The sequence below is a fragment of the Notolepis coatsorum genome (assembly GCF_963971535.1).
Source record: "Notolepis coatsorum genome assembly, chromosome: 5".
NCBI lineage: Eukaryota > Metazoa > Chordata > Actinopteri > Aulopiformes > Paralepididae > Notolepis > Notolepis coatsorum.
Window position 1 is genome coordinate 96,158,281 of NC_140169.1, and position 26,013 is coordinate 96,184,293.

At 43.4% G+C, this 26,013-nt stretch overlaps 1 protein-coding gene across 1 annotated transcript in view; it reads left to right on the top strand.

Moving 5' to 3' along the window:
• Nucleotides 1–26,013, top strand: part of fsaf1 (40S small subunit processome assembly factor 1) — a 51,376-nt gene that overhangs the window by 6,369 nt on the left and 18,994 nt on the right. Inside the window, exon 3 of the mRNA XM_084314511.1 lies at nucleotides 18,069–18,169. Within this exon, the coding sequence (XP_084170637.1) occupies nucleotides 18,069–18,169 (101 nt within the window). The remainder of the gene's footprint in view (nucleotides 1–18,068; nucleotides 18,170–26,013) is intronic.

Sequence of the window (26,013 nt, forward strand, 5' to 3'; positions counted from 1 at the left end):
ATGACAATAAACATAGTTTTATTAGGTTGAAATAATGTGGTTGTGTACTTATTTTTCTGTTAACTTATTATGGATTGAAAACTGAACCTTAATGCACAGTAACTGAACTCAATATTTTTAAGTTCTGGTAACTTATTATTTCTTTTTTTACAGTGTAGTCTTGCGATCAATCAAAACTTATTTACACGATATACCTCACATTCACCCTCCATTCACAACCTGGTGTTCTCCATTAGGCCTGTAGGTGGAGCTATGACAGCACACGTACAGTACACACACCGATGGTGTGTGATGTGTCCAAAAATGAATGGGCAAATGTGAGTGAAATGGTCGCACTGTATGCAGCTGTTTGTCTGCATTGCACCCCCCCCCCCCCCAACTCAGATTTAGGGTTGATACAACCATCATAATAATATTGTTAATAATAACAATAACAATAATGATCTAATAATGTAAAAATTATCATTAAAAATACCTGATTATGAGGAAAAAAAATTACGATGCATGGAATATTGTTGAGGCACACTAGTTACAACTATATTTCAAACAGGCACTCCATGTCAAAAAGGTTGCTGACCCCTGCTCTGGAGGATCTCGTATTTCAACTAATATGTCTGTTGAATCTGATGGCATGAGCTCTTATTTCCGAAGAGGACAAAGGAATGTTCAAACACTCAGTACTGAAGCACAAACCGCTACAACCACAGATCAGAATCTACAACCACAACCCGAATTGTCAAGACACACAGGGGTCAAGGGACAAAGGACGTTACAGTGCACTCAAGCACAGCCACGGATTCAGCACCAAAGCATTCACCCTGCACCACAACAATCAATCAGCAGCAGTAACATAATCACTGTTTTAGAGAAACAAAATGAAATAACAGCTTTGCTAGTCCAACAACAGTCTCTTTCATTCTTGCCTAAAAGAGACATTCAAATTTACGATGGTGACCCTTTACATTATCACACCTTCATAAAGTCATTCGAGCACAGCATTGAACAGAAGACTGACAACCATATGGACTGCTTGTACTTCCTTGAACAGTTCACTAGGGGGCAGCCTCGTGAGCTTGTCAGAAGCTGTCAGCATATGGCTCATGACCGAGGGTATGTGAAAGCTAAGGCTTTGCTACATGAGCACTTTTGGAATGGACATAGAATTGCTTCTGCCTACATGGGAAAGGCTCTTTCATGGCCACCAATAAAATCAGAAGATGTCAGAGCTCTGCAAGCATACAGTCTCTTTTTGAGAGGATGCTGCAACGCCATGGAAGAAGTGGAAATGATGTACGAGTTGGACATGTCTGCCAACATGCTAGCCATCATTAGAAAATTACTTTACAAGCACAGGGACATATGGAGAACTGTGGCCTGTGACCTGCAGGAAAGGTGTGGCCATAGAGCTAGATTTCCTGACATTGTTGACTTCGTTGAACGACAGGTGAAAATTGCAAGTGATCCAGTGTTTGGCAATATACAGGACACACCATCAGCAGCAGCACCTAAGGATGTGAGGAAGTCCAGCAATCAACCATATACAAGGGCAAAGGAAAGTAGCTATGCTACCACCATTGCAACAATTGAAAGGAAAGAGGAACCTGGAACAAAGATGGAGAGAAGTTCATCTGGTACAAGGTCTTGTTGGTTCTGTGGAGGTGGACACACATTGGATATGTGCTTTCTATTGGAAAGGAAGGTGCATAGCGAGAAGATTGACTTCTTGAGGGATCATAATTTGTGTTTTGGCTGTTTGTGCATTGGGCACATAAGTAAAGAATGTAGGCAACGCCTCTATTGCAAAATATGCAATCTCAGACACCCTAGCATACTTCATATCCACCAAAGAGAGAAAGGAACAGATCAAAGGCCAGCCAAAAGAGAATCGGAGACAGCAATGGGCAGTGCTCCGATCTCTGTACAATCCAGTGGTCTTACAGGGGCCGGTGAGCAGGACTGTACACTCTCTATAGTACCAGTACAGGTCAAATCTAAAAAGGGACATGTTACAATGATTACCTATGCCTTCCTGGATCCCGGTAGCTCAGCATCTTTCTGCACTGAGCGGCTGATGAGCAAGCTGAACGTCACCGGAAGAAGAACGAGCATTCTCCTTCGGACTATGGGCCAGGAGAAAGTGGTTAGAAGCCACGTTGTTTCTGATCTGGAAGTGGCTGCACTAGACAGTGACTTGTTTTGTGAGCTGCCTGACATTTACACACAGGAAAGCATGCCAGTCCACAGAGGCAACATTCCAAGACAGAAAGACCTTCAAAGATGGCCTCACTTGGAACATGTTTACATTCCTGAGATTGACTCTGGGATAGACCTGTTGATAGGAACCAACGTTCCCAAGGCATTGGAGCCATGGCAAGTTGTTCAGAGTGTGGACAAGGGTCCATACGCAGTCAAGACTTTTAGGTTGGACTGTGAACGGACCCCTCAGAGGAAGTGGAAATAATGAAACAACTTGTGGACAGCCAGATATCACAGTCAACAGGATCTCAGTTGCGAGCCTTGATGAACTATGGAGGCGGCAGCTAACGGTTGACTTCCCTGAATGCAGTCAGGATGAGCAGACAGGGTTGTCAAGAGAAGACTGTCACTTCATGGAGTGTGTTACGAAGTCCGCTAAATTGATGAACGGCCATTACAGTATTGGCTTACCTTTGAGGGAAAAGGATGTAAAGATGCCAAACAACAGGAAAGTGGCAGAACAGCGTACCCTAAGCCTCAAAAGGAGGTTTGATAAAGATGCTTTATTTCATGCCGATTACACTGCCTTCATGAATGACATAATCTCCAAGGGCTATGCAGAGAAGGTGCCGGCTGAGGATCTGGAACGCAGCGACTCCAAGGTATGGTATATACCACACCATGGTGTATACCACCCAAAAAAGAAAAGGATCAGGGTCGTATTCGACTGTGGAGCAACATTCCAGGGAACAACGTTGAATGCACAGCTCCTACAGGGACCAGATCTTACCAGCACACTGATTGGAGTCATGACCCGATTCAGAAAGGAGCCTGTTGTACTCATGGCAGACATTGAGGCCATGTTTCACCAGGTCAAAATACCAGCTGAGGATTCAGATCTATTGAGGTTCCTCTGGTGGCCGAATGGAGACCACAATCAGAACCTTGTAGAGCACAGAATGGTCGCACATTTATTCGGAGCTACATCCTCGCCAAGCTGTGCAAACTTTGCCCTCAGGAAGTGTGCAGAAGATCAACGGGAGCAATTCAGCCCTGAAGTAATTGACACTGTTCTGCACAACTTCTATGTTGATGATTGCCTTGTATCAGTGGCTTCTGATGAGGAAGCAGTAGCACTCTATCAAAACATTCGTGCCCTTTGTGCTAAAGGGGGCTTTCAGCTCACAAAATGGATCAGCAACAGACTGACAGTGTTGGCTGCTATACCCACCCAAGATAGAGGGAAGGAAGTGAAAGATCTGGACTTGGACACAGACGCACTCCCCATGGAGAGAGCACTTGGCGTGCAGTGGTGCGTTCAGTCTGATACCTTAAGTTCAAGATCATGATCAAAGACAGACCCTTAACCAGAAGAGGGATCCTCTCCACAGTCAGTTCAATTTATGACCCCTTAGGAATCTTGGCACCCGTGGTCTTATCCGCCAAAAAGATCCTTCAGGAGTTGTGCAGGAAAGAACTTGGCTGGGATGATGCTATACCAGCTTCAGCCGCACAGGAGTGGACATGTTGGCTGAAGGATCTCCATCTGCTTGAGGATTTTAAAGTTGACGGATGCCTGAAACCGCTGGATTTCGGGGAAGTGACCTCTGCTCAGTTACACCACTTTGCAGATGCAAGCGAAAATGGCTATGGAACAGTGACTTACCTGTTACTGCATAACGGCCACAGACAAACACACTGTGCTTTCATAATGGGGAAAGCCAGAGTGGCCCCACTGAAAACGATCACTATCCCTCGCATGGAGCTGACTGCAGCCACGGTTGCAGGTCGTATGGACAAGATGTGGAGGAAGGAGCTGCAAATGCAACTTCAGGACTCAATCTTTTGGACAGATAGTACTTCTGTACTGAAGTACATCAGGAATGAGACCTCCAGGTTTCGAACCTTCGTAGCCAACAGGGTTTCAGAGATACTCGATGTATCAAAACCGTCTCAATGGAACTATGTGAACACCTCAAGCAATCCCGCAGATTCAGCCTCCAGGGGACTCAAAGTGGAGTCGTTTCTGAAAGATGACACCTGGTTGTCTGGACCTCCGTTTCTCATTGGGCCTGAAGAGGACTGGCCTGTAAGCCCAGATGACTCTGGAAGTATCTCCTCAGATGACCCTGAGGTCAAGATAAGTTTGATGGTGAATGCCGTGCAGGCCGAAGAGGAGATTGATTCAGTAACCTGCTTGATTAATCACTTCTCCTCTTGGATTCATCTGAAGAAGATTGTTAGTTGGCTCCTTAAGTTTAAGAGCCTGCTACTGTGTCTTAGTAGGAAGAGGAAGCAATTAAACGAGACTCTTGCCCAGTCTGGCTTGGATAAAGTCCAACAGGAAAGAGAGATGAAAAAAGAAATGCAGAGTATCAAGACTCATGCCGTCAGTGAATCTCTCAATTGAAGAACTCAGGGAAGCAGAGATGGAGATTATCCGCTTCTGTCAAAGGAAGAGGTTTCCAGAGTTCAACAGCTTACGAAGAGGAGACACTGAGAAGGACAAGCCACATCTACAAGCTCAATACATTTCTTGAACAGTGTTCTGAGAGTTGGAGGACGACTTAGTAGATCATGTATGCCTGAAGAGTCTAAGCATCCTGCCATATTGGCAAAATATCTTCATATTTCGGATCTCATTCTTCGGCACATACATCAAGAAGTGGGACATGGTGGTCGTAACCACATGGTATCTAACCTGCGCCAAAGATATTGGATCCCTGGTGCTAGCACAGCTATAAGGAAAGTCCTGTCCAAGTGTGTTGCTTGTCGGCGACTGCATGCAGCTCCAGGGCGCCAGCAGATGGCAGACTTACCGCTGGACAGAGTTTCTCCAGATGAACCTCCATTCACTCGTGTAGGAGTTGATTATTTTGGACCCTTCGAAGTTAAGCGAGGAAGGAGTGTAGTGAAGAAGTATGGAGTTCTCTTCACATGTTTATCCATAAGAGCCATCCACATTGAAGTGGCATCATCAGTGGATACAGACTCCTTTATCAATGCTCTTCGACGCTTCATAGCAAGACGTGGACAAGTCCTGGAATTACGCTCAGACAACGGAACCAACTTTGTTGGAGCTGAGCGTCAGTTGAAGGAGGCAATGGAACATTGGAATCTTGCTCAAATTAACAACACTCTCCTTCAGAAAGGCATCAAGTGGGTTTTCAATCCCCCTACTGGATCACATCATGGAGGAGTATGGGAGAGACTGATAAGGTCTGTGAGGAAGGTCCTGAACTCTTGCCTGAAGGTGCAAAACCTTGATGAAGAAGGTCTTCACACAGTCCTTTGCGAAACAGAAGCTATCATCAACAGCCGTCCCATCACTAAAGCATCTACTGACCCAAACGATTTGGAAGCCCTTACTCCTAACCACCTTCTGCTGCTTAAAACCATGCCATCTTTGCCACCAGGACAGTTTCAGAAGGAGGATATATATGCTCGTCGCAGATGGAAACAAGTGCAGTATATTTCTAACTTATTCTGGAAAAGATGGGTCAAGGAATACCTACCTCTACTGCAGGAACGTCAGAAGTGGTCAAGTGTCGAGCGCAACTTCATTGTTGGCGATATTGTGCTCATAATTGATGACTCGGCACCTCGCAACTCATAGCTTACAGGAAGGATTGTGAAAGCTATCCCAGATAGAAGAGGACTTGTCCGTCAAGTACAGATAAAGACGAAGACCAGCTATCTGGACAGGCCTATCACCAAGGTTTGCCTTCTACAGGAAGCGGAAGAGCCATGAGGACTTCAGATGTTCATATTGAACTGCATAGACTGGCATTTAACACATGAACATTGGATTACAGTTTTTTGTTTCTTCTGACTTGACTGACCAAACGATGATAAGTATCCCTCCTTAAGGCCATGTGCTAGTAACCTCTGGCCCTAGGATACGATTAAGAAAGAAGAAAAGGACATTTGCCTTATATTTAATGTTTTTCCTGTAGGCTCCTACATAGTTTACAGTTGTGTAATTATTACATTTGAATAATCAGGGGCCGGTAACGGAAAAAAAGCTATTGTTTGAGTAATTAGGGGCCGGTAACGAAAAAGAACTATTATTTGAATAATTTAATGTTTTTTCTTGTAGGCACCTACATAATTTACAATTGTGTAATTATTATATTTGAATAATTAGGGGCCGGTATGTAGGCGCCGTAATGGAGGTCTCTTTATTATGATTCAGTATTCTAGTTGTGTTGTATTATTAGTTGTACTGTCACTTTAGGTGGTGGGCGTGCTCACGGGGGTGTGGTGCTAATGGGAGTGTTTTATGGAATTTCATTCACCTTTTCACGTCTGACAGTTCTCGTGTTTGACAGTTCACAGAGGTTGACAGTTCACGGAGAGAGGGGGTGAGAGTTAGGAGAGCATATTTTCTTTTGACCGCAATAACGCAAAGTGCAAATCGCAAATCTGATTTTGTTTGTCTCATGAAGCGAAGAATAAAAGCTTCAAAAGTATTTCCTGGACGTGGTTTTCACTGTGCGCGTCAATTGTTTGAACTCCTTCACTCAGCCCCTCGGCACTACCTGTCTATGACAGTCTACTGCCGCAACAATGCCCTCTCAGTTATATTTGCCTTACAATAAATATAGTTACAATATATATAATCGAATATCTAATTTAATATATATCATCTAAAAATGCTAAATATATGCTCTGATGAAGTAAGTATACAGTATACACATAAGGTATGTATGCCGTGATATACTTCATACGTTATACATTGTCCGTTTAAACTTTAGGTAGTCCATTTAGGTGGGAGTCAGACACACTCAGTGATAGAAGTTCCTAGTAGTTGGATGTCTGGCAGCGGTTCCTGCCCACTGTTGTCGAACCTGATGGCCGCTGGTATGGGGGGGGGGGGGGCGGGGCTTTCTTGCCACTCCGGAAGTCCACCACCAGCTCCTTGGTTTTACTGGTGTTAAGTTGGAGGTGGTTGCTGTCGCTCCACCCCACAAAGCTCTCCACCAGGGCTCTATACTCCTCATCGTCGTCGGTGATGTAGCTTACGATGGAGGAGTTGTCAGGGAACGTCTGCAGGTGGCACCTCGAGTTGTGGCAGAAGTCGGAGGTATAGAGGGTGAAAAGGAAGGGTGAGGGCACAGTTCCTTATGGGGCGCCAGTGTTGCTCACCAGTATGTCAGACTGACTGTCCTATAGTCTGTCGTACTGTGGTCTGTCAGTGAGGTAGTCCTTGATCCAGGCCACTACAGTAGTAGTAGTAAGTAGTAGTAGTTGTTGTTGTTGTTGTTCAATTCCCACTCCTCCTGTTGTTGTTCAATTCCCACTCCTCCTGGGCAGTGTGTCCTTGAGCAAGACACTTCACCTCTAATTGCTCCCAATGAGCAGGTTGACACCTTGCATGGTTGCCTCTGCCCTTGGTGTGTGAATGTGTGAGTGAATGGGTGAATGTGAGGAACAAAATTGTAAAGCGTTTTGGAAATAAGCGCTATATAAATGCACCATTTACCATTCAGTAGTAGTACAATAGTGGTAGTGGTAGTAGTAATACAAGTAGTTGTAGTAGTAATATTTGTATTAGTAGTAGTAGTCTTGGCAGTGGCGGCCGGTCCGATCCACTTTTGGGTGGGGGCACGGGTTAGGGGTAGGGGTGGGAATCACCAGTTTCATCACGATACGATATCGATTCTTACGATATTTTCCGATATCACAAAGTCTGCCACGATACGATTCGATTCAGGTGCCTGCGATCGATATGAGACGATATTATATGCCCATTTAACCCTTTAATCGCCAAAAACGCCGTAGGACGTCTTTCCCCGCCATGCTCATTCTGCCAAAGACGCCGTACCACGTCTTTGATATCAATATTTCAAAAATCTGTGATCGAAATCATATTTCTCCCCCGGAGACCTGAGATCTCCTGTTGATCCCCTCTCAACTCTCCAACGGTTCAAGAGCGCCATCTGGTGGCCGATCGGCGGATCGCCCAAACAGGAAGTGATGCGCCGGAAGTGGTGCTCTCCCATATTTAGTCCGGGCACTCGCTATCGTTAGCGGGACTCCATCTTTTTTTAAGAATCGAAATGCAGGTATGTTACTTCCGGTTCCAGAACCGGAAGTTAGGAACCGGTTCCTAATTAGAACCGGTTTTCGGTGCCCAACCCTAATCTTGATACACTGGACATCGATCGGTTGCAAATAACTCTATAAACAACATGATTTGGACGTATATACTATTATACAACCTGGAAATGGATTGCATATTTCTACATCCCATAATAGGAAAATTTCTGTTCCACGCTTGTTACGAAGGATCAGATTAAACCGAATATATATATTTTCTACTTGATATATATTGCATAATATTTGTATATCGTCTGATATCCCTTGTGTATTCTTTGTACATATACACGGAATATCCCTTTACCTAGTACAGACCATAATATTTCGTTCTCCTATTGGACAGCGGTCCCTTAGGCGCCACTGCCATACCCCCAAGGTCTAGTTCAAAGTCACCGCCAAAGACATGCCTGGGCATGAACGGCTCTGCGCAAGAATACGAGACAGGAATAAGGCTGGTACTAGTTTGTTCACCTAACGTATAAATACAGCGCAGGTGAATACAGAAGTAGAGTTACCCAATAAGTTGAAGCCTCACCCACGATACAACGTGCGGTGAAGTAAGGCCTGTTTGGCCCCAAATAGAGCATTGAGACCGCGTGCGAATTAATAGCTGAAGTATCAGAGTTTAACGCTGTACCGTCGAGTTCGACCTATTCTATTAATTCAGTAATAGTCTATTTATGTATAGTGTATCGTGCGGCTACCGTTCTACAGTGACCAGCATCACCAACGTTTCCTCGTACCAGCTAGTGTGCTTATCCAGGCTGGGCAGCTTAACCTGGCGCCTTCACCCGAGGAGCCCTAGACGAGGACCGTGTGGACATGTACACTGGATAACCTACCCGACGACTGCATAGCCCTTTTCGGCTGGATTATATTTGCTTTGGTCCTGTAATTGATGGAGCGGAGAATCGCCTACACCCACAATTGTGTGGGATTTACCCTGTGAGGAGCAACGTCGAGCCCGCCTCTAAGACGCCTGAGGCTGGCTAGCTTTCTTCCATGCGGAGCTGCATGCCGGAGAATAGCTGTTATTCGTCTGCGGATCAAGAGATTATTGCACCGTCTCCTGTACCTGGAGTCTCCCTATTCTTCGTTGACCCAGACTTTGCTACCGACAAATCCTCTCCCCTTGCTGGCCTACAACCGGAGGGACCCTATTAGTATCTCCCGCTGCCCTACTAGTGTACCATAGATATAATTCCTAAGAGACAGGTGGTATTCATTATCTCCTGCGTAATATTATAATGGACTTACGCTATTGATTTACTCACGCACATTCTTCGCCTTACAAGCGCGACCAAGTAATGTAATTTACTATTTGCTGCTAATAAATATTATTCTAACCAAGTTTGTGTGGAACCGTGTCATTGTGGGAAGTGTTCATCACATATACCTGTGTACTGTATGGCCAGTAGTAATGTACATAAGACAGTAGTGGTTTAATGATACCATACTTATTTAATACAGTCAGGGAATTATACCCCTCAGTTACAACGCTCATCGCCCAACGCTACGAGGAAGCTACGGTAAGATTCAACGTTATTTTCTAACGTGTTCGATACTAACTGCTCTAATGATCATATCACCCACACTAGATTAATCCTATAACGTTGGCCACGGAATTATAAACGACCCCCCCCCCCCCCCATCCGGTCAACATCAGATGATCAGTAGTAACTTCTAGAAGCACGTCCATTTGAAATGTTTTATCTCGCGCAGATTGCTATCAAACTGTATTTGATCATCAATATAATGCATTTGGGGCTATAAATCACGTTCTGGAGAAAGCTGCAGAAAACGATAAAAACACGACCATAGACCGTATTTTAGTATGAATATGTGAATGAAAAAGTATAACGTTGCTACACCCTGAACAATAGATATAGGACGTTGAATGGGCCATAGTAATGTCAATTTAGCAATACAATTTAAAAAGTTATAGCCCTGCAAAGAAGGGGAACTTCTCCATATTAAATAGGGCTGGCGGAGGATGGTAAATTATGAATTTAAGCATGGCAATCAAAGGGTTAACACAATCGGTAACATTTAAATCAACAACAAAAAAAGGCAATGGAAATATCATTTGACATTTTTATTTTTGATCTCTTCCAGACATTTAAATGAAAAACAATCTATTGTTTTTAATACAAATAGACCTCCTGTTCACTGTTTTTTTTTTTTTTTTTTTTTTTTTTTCTCTATATTAATATATCCTATTCACTGTCACAACGCTGTATTGGAACTGGTACTGGAACGCTGGTGCCAGGACAACAGCCTGCTCCTGAACATTGGTAAAACCAAGGAGCTGATCGTGGATTATAGGAGAGGACAGCAGGAGACACACACACCACTGATGATAAACGGGGCTACCGTGGACAGGGTGAGCAGCTTTAAGTACCTGGGGGTCCACATCTCAGAGGATCTGACATGGTCAACACACATAGACACAGTCGTAAAAAAGGCGAAGCAGCGCCTCTACCACCTGAGACAGTTAAGGAAGTTCAGAGTATCGGGGAAGATACTCCAGTCCTTCTACTCCGGAGCTGTAGAGAGCATCTTGACTGGAAACATCACTGCCTGGTATGGAAACGGCATGGCACAGGACAAGAAGGCCCTACAGAGAGTGGTGCACTCAGCCGAGCATACCACGGGTATTGCACTACCTCCCCTGCAGGTTCTATACAACAAGAGGTGCAAATCCAGAGCCTGCAGAATAATGAAAGACCCCCACCACCCCAATAACAGCCTGTTCCAGCTGCTGAGGTCAGGCAGACGCCTGCGAACCCCAGCTACTAGGACAGAGAGGCTTCGGCTCAGCTTCTTCCCCCAGGCCATCAGAGCCTTGAACAATGAACACTGAGTGCCACAGAACACTGAACTTCTCACACACAAGCACACATGAGCACACACACGACACGCACGCTGTGCACGCTCACACACTGGCAGCCACTTTAACATGAGCAGGCACACACTCATGCCGCACACGCCCACACTTATGGCCAAAAAGGAAAGGTCACTTTAGAAATAGTATAACAACAGTAACAGTGTATTGCACTACCAAAGGACCCAGCATGTCCTATATGCTCTGTAAATAACTATGTACAGATACCGAGATGTCCCACCATGTTACCTGTTACCTGTTTATTGCACAATGTTTTTTTTTTATTGGATTTATTGGATCTATTATATGTTGTACCACTGTATTGCACATCGTTGCGGGCAAGACCACCCGCATTTCATTGTATACTTGTATGCCGTGACAAATAAAACTCTTGACTTGACTTGTATTTTGGCTGGAAAAGGCATATTGGGAGTCAGAAGGTGCAATACCGGCCAGATCCTGTTAGTGGGGCTATCTCGAGAATGCAGTAAGTAACCCCCCCCTCCTTCCCAGTCCCTAGTGGACCTCTGCTGTTCTCTTAGCTTAGTTAGCTTACGCTAACGCAACGTTAATTTCGGTATTTAACGCGACGTGGGCATAAAGGAATGGCGAGGATGGAAAGCATTAGGGGTGGGACAATACATCGATCCAGATCGATATATCGATCTATTATCAATAATCAAATAGGATCGACGCAACGTAAAAAGATCGATTCATATTGCGATACTCTTATTTTGAAAATCCCCGCGAGTCATATCCGCCGGCGCCCAGTATTGTGAAACTCCGTGTAGAAATTACAGCAGTGTTTGCGTCTGCTGTAAAGCACTACAGAGCGTCTATTTTGCGAGCCGATATAAGTCTGTGCAGTTTTTTCCCCGCAACGGGTCAAATGCATATAACAGGCGTTGCATCGTCGCCATTCCTTTATGCCAACGTCGCGTTAAATATCTAAATGAACGTCGCGTTGGCTGCTAAAAGCTAAGCAGCTAACCGTGAGAGAGAACAGGAGAGTGGAAAGGGGACTTGGAAGGAGGAGGGGTGGGGGCTGTGGGGGACTGTGTGTGTGTGTGTGTGTGTCTGTGTCTGTGTGTGTGTGTTAAAGCTCAATATATAAAAACAAAAGTGAACAGGAGGTCTATTTGTATTAAAAACAATAGATTGTTTTTCATTTAAATGTCTGGAAGAGCTCAAAAATAAATACATCAATTGATATTTCCGTAGCCTTTTTTTAGTTGATCTAAATGTGACTGATTGTGTTAAATGGGCACATAATATCGCCTCATATCGATCGCAGACACCTGAATTGAATCGTATCGTATCGTATCGTGGCAGACTTTGTGATATCGGCAAATATCGTATCGTTGTCCAAAGAATCAATATCGTATCGTATCGTGATGAAACTGATGATTCCCACCCCTAGAAAGCATGTTAGATGCATTTGACCCCTTGTGGGGGAAAAAACAACAGGCACTTATTTCGGGTCTCAAAATAGTAGGGATGGGTACCGAATTCGGTACTTTTAAAGGTACCTACCGAAACACGTCGGTACTACCGAGTATCGATTCACGTGAGATCCACCGGTTCCAACTTTCGGTACTATGCGCAAATTTTTTTTAAATCCGATGACGTCACGTTTTGTTGACCGCAAAAACGAAACCGCACGTTAAGGCACAATACATGTTTTCAAACTCTCTTTGGGTGTTTGCAATTCATGGGGACTGGGGAGTATATGTCTCTGATATCTATCTTGGTAGTGGGCAGGTTGTTAGAAAGTGTAGCTCAATTTCCACATCTGCTCTGTCTGACATGGCTGTTTAGAGAGGAGATTGAATCCGGGACACTGGCTCTGTTCATGGTCACAAATGGATTCCAGCTTCATTTATTTACTACAGATGACAAACGTGTTGTTTCTGTTTTTCTTTTTTACATACTTGCGCCACACGGAACAACTGATCACTACAGCCCAGCATCATATTACTGTAGCCAGTCTCTTGAAACACCACTATCTCCAAACGTTCTTTTGCTATGTGCTCGCGCTGCCACAGTGGGTTTTATTTTTAGCGGTCGGCTTACTCCTTCCATAGTTTCACATATTTGTAACCCATTTGACGTTCTTAAGCTGACGTTAGCTAAGCTAACCGTCGGACATAACGTTAGCTCCTAGGGCTACAGTGCAAGCCGGCACAACTCAGGACAGAGTAGAGAGGATGTGACGTCGGTAAACAAGCCACACACACCGCAGAGCGGGTCTACTCTTCTCCAAAGCGGGGGTGGAGCAAAAATAACTGCTAGAATACTCAATCAGCAGCAGAGTAGTTCATTGCTGCTAGATTGTTTGTTTGTTTAATCAGTTGTAAAATACTTTACATTAGTAAGATGTAAATAATAATAAAGTAATAATAATACATTATTTATTGATTAAATATTAAGTTTGGATTTTTTTTTTACAACTGAGGTAGGTAGATAAAATTTTTAGAGACTAAAGTACCGAAAAAAGGTACCGTTGGGTACCGGTATCGATTCACAGGTACCGGTATCGGTTCAAATGTGAAAGGTACCCATCCCTACAAAATAGGCGGACTCTGAAGCAATGCTGTCTAACGTCTACACACGCTGAGCTGCGCTGAGCTAATAATGTTGTTGTTCCGGCCGGGCGGATATGCTCAATAGGGGATTTTCAAAATAAGAGTATCGCAATATGAATCGATCTTTTTACGTTGCATCGATCCTATTTGATCATTGATAATAGATAATAGATTTTTTTGTCGAATGCTTTTTGCAATGGTCACTTTTGGCGAGTTCTACATTTAGGTTAAACATTAATGAACAAAGGGACAGCTACAGTATCTAAATTGTAAAGCTTTTTTTTTTTTATTCCAGTCAACGCGTACTGCGTGTGAGAGAGAAAGAGAGAGAGGGAGAAAGAGGCGGTGAGAGAGAGAAAGAGAGAGAGCGAGATAGACAGGGAGAGAGAGAGAGCGAGAGAGAGAGAGGGAGCATATATATCGCGCCACTCACTCATATATCAGACCTCACTGCACGTCTTGTGTAGGGATGGGTACCGAATTCGGTACTTTTGAGGTACTGAACCGAAACACGTCGGTACTACCGAGTATCGATTCAAGTGAGATACAGGGGAAAAAAATGTACTTTTTTTTTTTTTTTTTTTTTTTTTACCTTTTTTATTTTCATGTCAACGTTCACACGCATGACTTGATTCAACAACAAAGCAGTCGGAGCAATGGCAAGCCGAAAACTGTCGAAATTGTAGTTATTTGAAGGTAGGTAAATAAAATTTCTTGAGACTAAAGTACAGAAAAAAGGTACCGTTGGGTACCGGTATCGATTCACAGGTACCGGTACCGTATCGGTTCAAATGTGAAAGGTACCCATCCCTAGTCTTGTGTATCTTGTATGTGACAAAGAAACCTCTTGAATCTTGACTTGCTATATTCAATCAGTTTCAGTAACTACAGAACAGTACATATTGTTAGACTCACTTGTTGCTTTGTTGCATCAGGTTGGAACGAGCCTCGAGCCGTTGCGTTAACCCTTCGAGAAGCTTTTGTGGTCCGGCAGGGCTTGATAAAGTGTCCACTGTTCAGACTCCATATAAATCCAAATCCAACAGTGTCAGTAATGTACAGTATCTCGTGCTGATCTCTCCAATTCCTGAGAATACACTTCTTATATCTTATTACCGAACCACGAGCCTAGCTAAGCTAACGCACTGAATCGAAACTAAAATAGGACTGACTGGCTCCTCCTCGCATTCTTTTCTGTCTGACGACGTGACGAGTACAGTGGCGCAGAGCTTGCTTCGAGCGCTAGAAAAACGTGCCCCGATTACATCACATTTGAACGCACTGATAGGCGAAATGTATTTGCTTGACCTATTTACATTGGCTGCGACGATACAGTGACGCGCACAATGTGCGCGCTACGTCTATGCGCCCAGCTTTAGAGGTACTCTCTATATCAGGAGAGGAGAGAGAGTGACGTCATGTGAATCACGCACAAAACAATTATTTATATTTGATATATTAATGTTATTGTGCATTTGAAACACAAACATACCTAAAATGAGTAAATATTATTCATTTTAAACATGTTTAGTTTATTTTTAGGGGTCTAAAATAAAAATAGAACATTTTCTTCTTCTCCTGCTCTCTTCACCAGGGGGGTGTGGCACCCCCTATCGGCCGGCCGCCACTGAGTCTTGGAGTAGTAGTAGTAATAGTAGTAGTAGTGATAGTAGTAGTAATAGGACCCATAAGAACCACCAGGGTTAAAAATCGCGCTGAGGCATGGATGCACACTGAAATACTGGCCGCTATGAAAACCAGAGACAAAAAATGCTCTGAACTTCATAAAAGTCAGACAAAGCTTTCCAAAAGCTCAAACAGTGAACTCCAAGCCCACGTGGTTGAACAAAAAATTCAAAGAAACAGACTAAGAAATGACGTAAACACCATGATCAGAACCGCAAAAAGAAATTTCATCAACGACAAAACTGAGGAAAACAAAAACAAACCCCGCGAACTTTGGAAATTACTCAATAATCAACTAGGCTGCAGTAAAAAACTTAAAACCAGATTCTCAAACATAAACATAAAGACGGACAACACGCTCATCACAGACAAGCTGGATGTAGCCAATTACTTAAACATCTTTTTCACAAACATAGCCACAACACTGGTAAACAAACTACCCTCCCACTCAGGGCATTATGGGGTAGAACACATAGTAGCATACTACAAAAACCTAGGGGTCCACAAAGACGACTTCAAACTTGAAATGGTAACAACCGATGAGGTACTCTGCACAAAAAGGGCAGCAAATTAGACCCAGGCAACTACCGCCCTGTTTCTATTCTTACCTCCATCTCGAAAGTCATGGAGAAAATAGTCTACGAACAGGTCGAAAAGTACCTGGCGGAAAAAAATCTAATCTACGAATTCCAATCTGGCTTCAGAACGTCCCACTCCACTGACACATGCCTCCTCTATTTGAACGACCACATCAAACAAGAGGTGGACGCGGGCAAATACTGCGGCATGGTCATGCTGGACCTACAAAAGGCCTTCGACACTGTCAATCACTCCATTCTAATGGACAAGCTAAAAGCAATTGGTTTTGATAGCTTATCAGTGAGCTGGATGCAATCCTACCTGGAGGGGAGAGAACAGATGGTAGAGGTAAACGGTACTCTATCTCCCCCCCCCCTCACAGTGAGCTGTGGTGTTCCACAAGGAAGCATACTAGGACCGCTACTCTTCCTAATTTATGCAAATGACATGTCGTCAGCCTGTGACTGCAACTTGTTCCTGTTTGCGGACGACTCAGCCCTGCTGGTCTCTGACAAGAACAAGTTGCAGGTTGAAAAAACCCTCAGCACGGAACTAGGCAAAATCTGCATATGGCTCGCTGATAACAAACTATCATTACACATGGGCAAAACAGAGTCCATTCTCTTCGGTTCAAATAACAAACTCAGCAAGACCGACGGCTTCTCAGTTACAGTGGGTGACAATATTGTCACAAGGAAAGACTTTACCTACCTGGGTTCCATCCTAGAGGCAAATCTTTCCTGTGACAAAATGGCATCCAATGTAATAAAAAAAGTCAACCAACAAACTAGATTCTTGTACCGGATCTCCTCTCTGGTAAACAAGAATACCCTGAAGACTCTGGCAGGAGCACTCATTCAAGGGTACTATGACTATGCGTGCACCTCATGGTACCAAAGCACCTCAAAGGCGCTTAAAACAAAATTACAAACATCACAAAACAAACTGGTCAGACTACTACTTGACCTGAACCCCAGAACCCACCTCACCCCTGCCCACTTTGACAACCTAGGATGGCTTAGAGTAGACGAGAGTAGTACAGCAACTTGCAATGGGCCTGGTCTACAAATACACTATACGACCGGGGTGCCCATGTACATGTCAAAATACTTCCCAAAGGTCAGTGAATACCACAACCACTACACCAGAGGAAGCTCAACAAATCATGTTAAACCCAGATTCGGCTCAAACAAGGGACTAAACACGTTTCGCAATTATACCACAACAATGTGGAACGCCCTACCCAAAGCTGTAAAGGAATGTGAATCCCTGCCCACATTCAAAACCGCTCTTAAAGAGCACCTACGGGAGGCTGCAATTCGAAACTGGCCACCGTAAATGCCCAAAACCCCCACCACCTCCTAATAGACAGTCTCCTCCCCACCGCATGTATATATTCCCTCCCCGCCGTATGTATATTTCCCTCCCACCCACCCACCCCCTCCTAATGTACAGTCCCCTCCCCATCATAGGTATATACTCTGTCAGGATCTAGGGGTAACAGTACTGTATATTTGAATACCGCTTATGTCACAAATGTATCAGTACTAAATACCTATATGTCCCTATGCCATAAATGTCATGTATGTTGTGTATGTCATAAATGTCTATATGAATTGAAAATGGGGGACCCTGATGGAAACAAGACAAACGTCTTTCTCAGGTCTGCATCCCCTTAACAATTGTATGTATTGAGCCGTACTGTATTGTACCCATTCTGCAATCTGTTAAATAAAGTTTTCATTCATTCATTCACTCATAGTAGTAGTAGTAGTGATGTTAATACTAGTAGTAGTAGTAGTAGTGTTAGTAGTAGTAATAGTAGTAATAGTAGTAGTGATAATAGTAGTAGTAGTGATAGTAGTAGTAATAGTAGTAGTAGTAGTAGTAGTAGTAGTGATGCTAATACTGGTAGTAGTAGTAGTAGTAGTAGTAGTAGTAGTAATAGTAGTGTGGAAAATGGTCAACATTGATAATGCAGAGACCCCTCTCCTTCTCACTCCTCTGTTTATTCGACTGTGTTCTACTCTTCTCAGGTCCATCCCTCCAGCAGAGAGCTCATGTGGAGGTGGTGACGTTCCAGGACCCCACCAAGAGACCAAGGGCCCCGCAGAGAGCAGCCCCTGAGCTGCAGAAGGTACTCTACACTTCCAACCTGCTCTATATTTAAGCATTACATCACGCGACGGAGTGTGTTATATGAATTAGATCACGCCTATGGGTGGTTGTTAGGCCCGACGCACAGCCGAGGGTTGTTAGACCCCCATAGGCGTGATCTAATTCCTATAACACACAACTTCAAGTGGTGTAATACTTTTATACAATGGCTGAATTCACCCAACCTTATTGCTATAGAATAAACACACAGTAATTGAAGCATAATGGAGATTTATTTACAAAACCATCCGCAGAAAAAGTAGGGGAAAAAAAGAAAAAAAAGATTTGCCTCCGTGTCTAGAAGCAGAGTGAGGTTGCTTCAAAGCATGCCATCTAACAACAAACTTCATATAAATCCCACCATGTATTATTGTTTTGACAATGGGTTATGACAAACCAATTACATAATCCAACATTGTGTAAACGACTAACATATTCTAGTTGACTATCTTTTTTAAATAATTCGTTACGAATATATCCATACTTCCATTGTGTCCGGGACATCCAGTGAAATCGCTTCGTGCGACAGTGTCCTTTTGCAGCAGAGGGAGGTTGCTATAAAGCAGGGGTAGGCAACCCTAGGCACGCGTGCCTGCATAGGCGCACGGGGACATTTTCATAGGCACAGGGGGCAGCATAAAAAAAAATTGAAATATTATATTGAAATATTTTGCACTGTTGTCGCATTTATCTTGTTGAAATCCTCCCACAGGTTCTTTTTACTACCACATATTTAATTGAGACCCTTTATTTGTTTATTATTTCAATTTAGCTGGAAATACATTGCTACATCATTCAGTAACATTTGCAGAGCCTTATAACAAAAACATTATTACGGTCACCATTGTGACCAGTGGGATTAATCAACAAATTTTATTATTTATTTTTCTATTTCATTGCACATGTTAAAAGCAATTTCTTTTACTCAAAATGTGAGTATTACCAAGTCAACTTGTGTTCTTAAAACAATGACAATAAACATAGTTTTATTAGGTTGAAATAATGTGGTTGTGTAATTTTTCTGTTAACTTATTATGGATTGAAAACCAGTGATGGGAATAACGGCGCTATAAGTAATGGCGTTACTAACGGCATTCGTTTTTTCAGTAACGAGTAATCTAACGGATTACTCTTCCAATCTTAATAACGCCGTTAGCGTTACTGCAAAAAAATGCGGCGCGTTACTATGAATGAACCTGTTTCTTTCATCAGACAGATCTCTGCGCCGAGAGGCAATAATATGTTCTTCCTTGTTTAGTGGGCAGTGCGCGAGCCAAGCATACATGCTGACGATTGGCTGAGGTTGAATAAAATGTCATGGTAAGCCAATCAGAGGTGGAGGTGGGCGGGTGTCTAAAGCATCCAGAGTCTGACACACAGCGCGACAAGACAAGCGATCACTGATCAGTCAGCATGAGACCGCGGTCCGTGTAGTGTACGTTTTGAGCCCAAATAATCCATAACGAATCCAACAAACAACACAAGCGACTCAGTCAACATGAGACCGCGGGTCCATGAGCGTTTTGTGTTCACTCTTTGCAGCGCAGGGCACTGACAATTGTTAAGGGGATGCAGACCAGAGAAAGACTTTCGTCATAAATGTCATGAATTGAAAATGGGGGACCCTGATGTAAACAAGACGAAACTCTTTCTCTGGTCTGCATCCCCTTAACAATTGTGTGTATTGAGCTGTACTGTATTGTACCCATTCTGCAATCTGTTAATTAAAATGTTCAATCAATCAGTATATATTTGTTATTTATTTTTGGTATAGTGCTTAACACTTTGGGTGCCGGGAAACGCTTAAACACGTCATTCCCGGCCATGCTCAAGTTGCCGAAGACGCTTTACAGCGTCTTTAATATCAATATTTCAAAAATCTGGGATCGGATTCATATGTCCCCTCCGCTGGCCTGAGATCCACCAGGAGGACCCACTGAGCTCTCTGGCGGTTTAGGAGCGCCATCTGGTGGCCGATCGGCGCAATCGCTTAACAGGAAGTGCCATAGAGGTTGTGCTGGACGGCCGTATTACTTCCGGGCACTCGCTATAGGTCCCGGCATTCTAGCTCGTCACAATACACAGCGATCGATTGCCAATAACTCGATAAACAACATGATTTGGACGTATATACCATTATACAAGCTGGAGATGGACCGGGTAAATCTACATCCCATAATGATAAAATTTCTACTCTACGATGATCGCCCAACGGCGCGCGGAGACTGGGGTGAGTTTTAACGTGTAAAGTTACCGAGTCTTCGATACTAACTGCTATTATCAACATTTGACCCACATTAGATGATTGGTATAACGCTGCCCACGGAATTATAAACGCCCCCTAGCCCATCCGGACAACATCAGATGACGTGTAGTAACTTCTAGAAGTACGTCTAGTTGGAATTTTTTATATCGTGCTGATTGCCATAAAACTGTATTGCATCATCAATATAATGTATTTGGGGCTATAGATCACGTTCTGGAGAAAGCTGCAGAAAGAGATGAAAACATACTTATACATTGATTGATTGATTGATTGATTGAAAAGTTTATTAACAGATTGCAGAATGGGTACAGTACAGTACAGCTCAATACATACAATTGTTAAGAGGATGCAGACCTGAGAAAGACTTTCGTCTTGTTTCCATCAGGGTCCCCCATTTTCAATTCATCATATGACACACATGACATACAGATAGACAGTACTGCTACATCTATACATTTATGACATACCAGATTTTCAAATACAGTACTGTTTGTGATACTAAAAAAATCCAGAAGAAGAGTATATACATTTGACATAGAAACTGTGCATTGGGGGAGGTTGGGTAGGTGGGGTGGGGCTGTACATTGGAGGTGGGGGGGGGGGGGGGGGGGGGTGGTTGGGTAGGGGGGGGGGGGGACACTGTACATTGGAATACTGACATACATTTGACATGGAAACTGTACATTGGAGGAGGTTGGGTAGGTGGGGTGGGGCTGTACATTGGAATACTGACAAAGCCATGCTTGGTCTTTATTGTACAACTGGGTTAGGACATTTGTAGGGGCCAGTTTTGAATTGCAGTCTCCCGTAGGTGTTCTTTGAGAGTGTTTTTGAAGGTGGGTAGTGATTTACATTCCTTTACAGCTTTGGGTAGGGCGTTCCACATTGTTGTGGCATAATTGCGAAACGTGTTTAGTCCCTTGTTTGAGCCGAATCTGGGTTTTACATGATTTGTGGAGCTCCGTCTGGTGTTGTGATCGTGGTATTCACTGACCTTTGGGAAGTATTTTGACATGTACATGGGTACCTTGGTCGTGTAGTGTATCTTGTAGACCAGGCCCATTGCAAGTTGCTGTACTCTGTCGTAGGGCTGGGCGATATGGCCTAAATATGATATCACGATATTTTCTGACCTTTCGGCGATACACGATACACATCACGATGTTTTTCTTTTTTACCCCAAACAATTCATTATGAGGCTTACCAAGACAGTATTTGATTTTGCAAGCTAACATTAAAGACAAAATAAAATACCCATGCATTTAGCATTTTTATATTATATATTAGATTTAGATTATTAGATTATATATTGCATATATTTAGCAATGAGATATTATATGATTTAGATATGAAATATGATGAATTGAAAATGGGGGACCCTGATGTAAACAAGACTAAAGTCTTTCTCTGGTCTGCATCCCCTTAACAATTGTATGTATTGAGCTGTACTGTACCCATTCTGCAATATGTTAATAAAGTTTTAAATCAATCAATCAATCAATCAATCAATAGCATTTTAGCATTTTTATGAAACGACTGTATATATGTATGTCTCTAAATGTTTTGATGAATTGAAAATGGAGGACCCTTATGTAAAAAAAGTCGAAAGTCTTTTTCTGGTCTTCATCCTCCTGTACTGTATTGTACCCATTCTGCAACCCTTTAACAAAGTCTTCACTCATTCATTCTGATGGAAACATAATAATTTTGATTGACAGTCGAGTCTGCCAATTACGTCACAGCGCTTGCACCCGCCCTGCTGTTCTTAGCACCAATCGACAAGCGCTACTAGTTTTTGACTTCCTGAATGTCCTGTGTGCTGAACAACGTCAACAAAGCTACTAACGTTAGCTCCCCGCAGCCGTCGAGTAGGAGACCAGTGCTCCACAGGATGACTAAATGAGGCATAATGATTTTACTACAACGAATGTTATAATAAAAGCCTTTCCATACATCTGTCTGATTGAAAACTTTATTAACAGACCGCGGAATGGGCATATCTCAGCACGGGCTGAGATATGAACGAGTAACGTGTGGACAGATTGACGCGACACAATCCTCTTGGGCAAAACATCACGATATCCACGATACGTTGAAAAAGTGTATCGTTAATGAACTGTACCCGATATTTATATAATATCGTCATATCGCCCAGCCCTACTCTGTCGTCTACTCTAAGCCATCCTAGGTTGGCAAAGTGTGCAGGGGTGAGGTGGGTTCTAGGAGTCAGGTCAAGCAGTAGTCTGACTAGTTTGTTTTGAGATGTTTGTAATTTGGTTTTTAGTGCCTTTGAGGTGCTTTGGTACCATGAGGTGGAAGCATAGTCATAGTACCCTTGAATGAGTGCTCCTGCCAGAGTCTTCAGGGTATTCTTGTTTACCAGGGAGGAGATCCGGTACAAGAATCGAGTTCGTTGATTGACTTTTTTTATTACATTGGATGCCATTTTGTCACAGGAAAGATTAGCCTCTAGGATGGAACCCAGGTAGGTAATTTCATCTTTCCTTGTGACAATATTGTCACCCACTGTAACTGAGAAGCCGTCTGTTTTGCTGAGTTTGTTATTTGAACCGAAGAGAATGGACTCTGTTTTGCCCATGTGTAATGATAGTTTGTTGTCGGCGAGCCATATGCAGATTTTGCCTAGTTCCGACATTAGACCATACTTTACTATGAATATGTGAATGAAAAAGTTTAACGTTGCTACACAATGAACAATACATATAGGACTTTGAATGGGCCCTAATAATGGCAATGTAGCAATAGAATTTAAAAAGTTATAGCCCTGCAAAGAAGGGGACTTTCTCTATAGACAAATAGAGCCGGCAACCTACGGTTGATAATGAATTTAACCCATGGCAGTGTTAAGCATAATTTAATGTTGCCCAGTTGTGGCCTGTTGAGGGGCAATACATATCAAAAGTTCCAAAACATCTATTCTGTTTGTATTTGTATGATCCACTATATAAACATAGTAATTATAATATCTACATACATGGCATTTGATTGGAGGCTAGTCTCACTTTGTCCCACAGCAACATTACACCCTTCCCAGAAGCAGTCGCATTTTTATCTCCTCTCCCACCCCCAGAGAACATCTCAAGGCCTCTCTCTTATCCGCTTGGAGACGTCCGTACCAGCCCTTACAGCTCCTTTCCCCAGAGTCTGGATCTGCCCTCGCTAGAGACGCTCGGTCGTTTTTGACCTTTTTCTTCTTTTTCTTTTTACAACAGAATCCTCAACTCGACTCGACTTTTGACCGTAATATGGATCTAATAAGCTGGGCTTTTACAGCGATTGATCGCATATTCTCGACAAGGAGGCAGAATGCGGATGACCCATTATGCCCTCTTGGGAGCTATCAGGCGGGATACACCATAAATTCATACGGGACCTGGCTCGCGATATGCTTTTTCCCGCTGGAGATAAACTACTTTGAGGACGTATATCTTCTAATTGTCATGCTGCTCGGCTTGGGCTCCGTCAGCTGTTGGATCTGATACTGTCTGAATCTAATTCGGAAGAAGTTGATTCCCCTGGCCAGGGATATGGCCGGGATCAAGGACAACCAAATGGAACTGTTTAAAAAGATCGCTGACCTCAGTACCCTGCACGGTGATGAACAATTGATGATTAAACTAAATTGACCAAATTCTGACCATATGCGGCATATCTGCCTCGAGCTGCATGTATCCCCCCCCCCCTTATCCCTTTCTGCTGTGGAACCAGACCAAGGCCAGGGTCAACGCGGGGGAGCGACTCCGGTGAGGTGATTCTGGGAAAGAAGGAGATGAGCTGTACTGTCTGGAAGCGATAAGATTGATGAGGCCCCCCTCCCCCCCCCTCCCTCCTCCCTCCTGCGAGTATGCCTGGCGTGCTGATGCCTTATCTAGGATGGCTGCCTCCTACGCGCGTTGGAGGGGGGCCCTAAGACTGTTTCATAACCCAATTCCTGTCCCCCAGCCTGCCCTCCCTCCCTCCATCCCTCCCTCCCTCCCCGCCTCACCTGGCGCGACGATGCCTTGTGTTACTACTTAGTGTTGTTGCTGCCGACTATCGCATACATCGTCTCAGGCCTTCTGTAGATGACATGTGTCAACAAATGTACATGTCTGTTGAATTTATGCTGTGCCGTTGTTACTGTAAAAATGTAATGATTGTGATGTGTTATTATTAATGAGACGTTGAGCTGTATGTGTGTGTCATTGGAATTTCCCCAAGGGGATTAATAAAGTAATATCTCATCTCATCTCATCTCATCTCAAAATAGTTTAGATTTGTGTATGTTGTTTATGTAAAAAAAAACTAGACTAGAGCTAACGCTGACGGTCAGAGAGAAGGAAAAATAAATTGAAAAAAAAAATGCAAATTAATCAATCAATCAAATCGCGATTTTTCTTTTCTAGAATGACTCAAGACCCATCAATTACATCATCCAACATTGTTTAAAGGACTAACACATTCGCAGTGACAGAATCGCTTCATATTTAGTCGTTATGGCGCTATCAACATATCCATTTGTTGTCCGCGATCTTGTTTTCTCCCGGAGTGAGCCGGCGGAGTGATATGTGATTCGGTTGTGGGCGGGTCCTGAGCCCAGGACCGTGGATTGTTGCCAATAAAGACGTGTAAATGGACTGTTTCAGCCAATCAGAATCGAGAAATTTGCATGCCGTTGTATAAGTGGAGCTATGACAGCACACGTACAGTACACACACCGATGGTGTGTGATGTGTCCAAAAATGAATGGGCAAATGTGAGTGAAATGGTCACACTGTACATTTACATTTACATTTAGTCATTTAGCTGACGCTTTTATCCAAAGCGACTTACAAGTTCTGTACGACAAGCCATCAGGAAGGGCACAACTCTATCAGCTGAGCAACAATGTTCATCAAAGTGTTGAGTGCTACAGTGTAGGTTAGTTTATTAGGACAAGTGCATGACAGTACGGTTAGTTAGGGTTAGATTTTTTTTTTTTTTTTTTTTTTTTTTCAGATAATGGTTGAAGAAGTGCGTCTTTAGTCGACTGCGAAAGATTGGACGTGATTCGGCTGTCCTAACTGGGGTGGGTAGTTCATTCCACCATTGTGGGGCAAGGACTGAGAATAGGCGACTTCTCTTTGATGACCCTCCCGGAGCTTGGATAGGAGTAGGTCTGAGGCGGCCAGAAGATGCAGAGCGTAGGGGTCTTGAGGGTGTGTAGTTAGAGACCATTGACCGGAGGTAGGCGGGAGTGGTTCCCTTTGCCGCACGGTATGCTAGGTCGAGGGCCTTGAAGCGGATTCGTGCAGCAATGGGGAGCCAGTATGCAGTATGCAGCCGTTTGTCTATATTGCATCCCCCCCCCCAACTCAGATTTAGGGTTGATACAACCATCATAATAATATTGTTAATAATAACAATAATGATGTAATAATGTAAAAATTATCATTAACACTTTGGCGACCAGAGTCTTGCGCCGATTTATAGGCCAGAGGACCGAGCGTTGTCAACAAACCGATGTACTTTCTAACAGCTATATATATACTTTATAGTATTGCTATCTGTCCATTCTC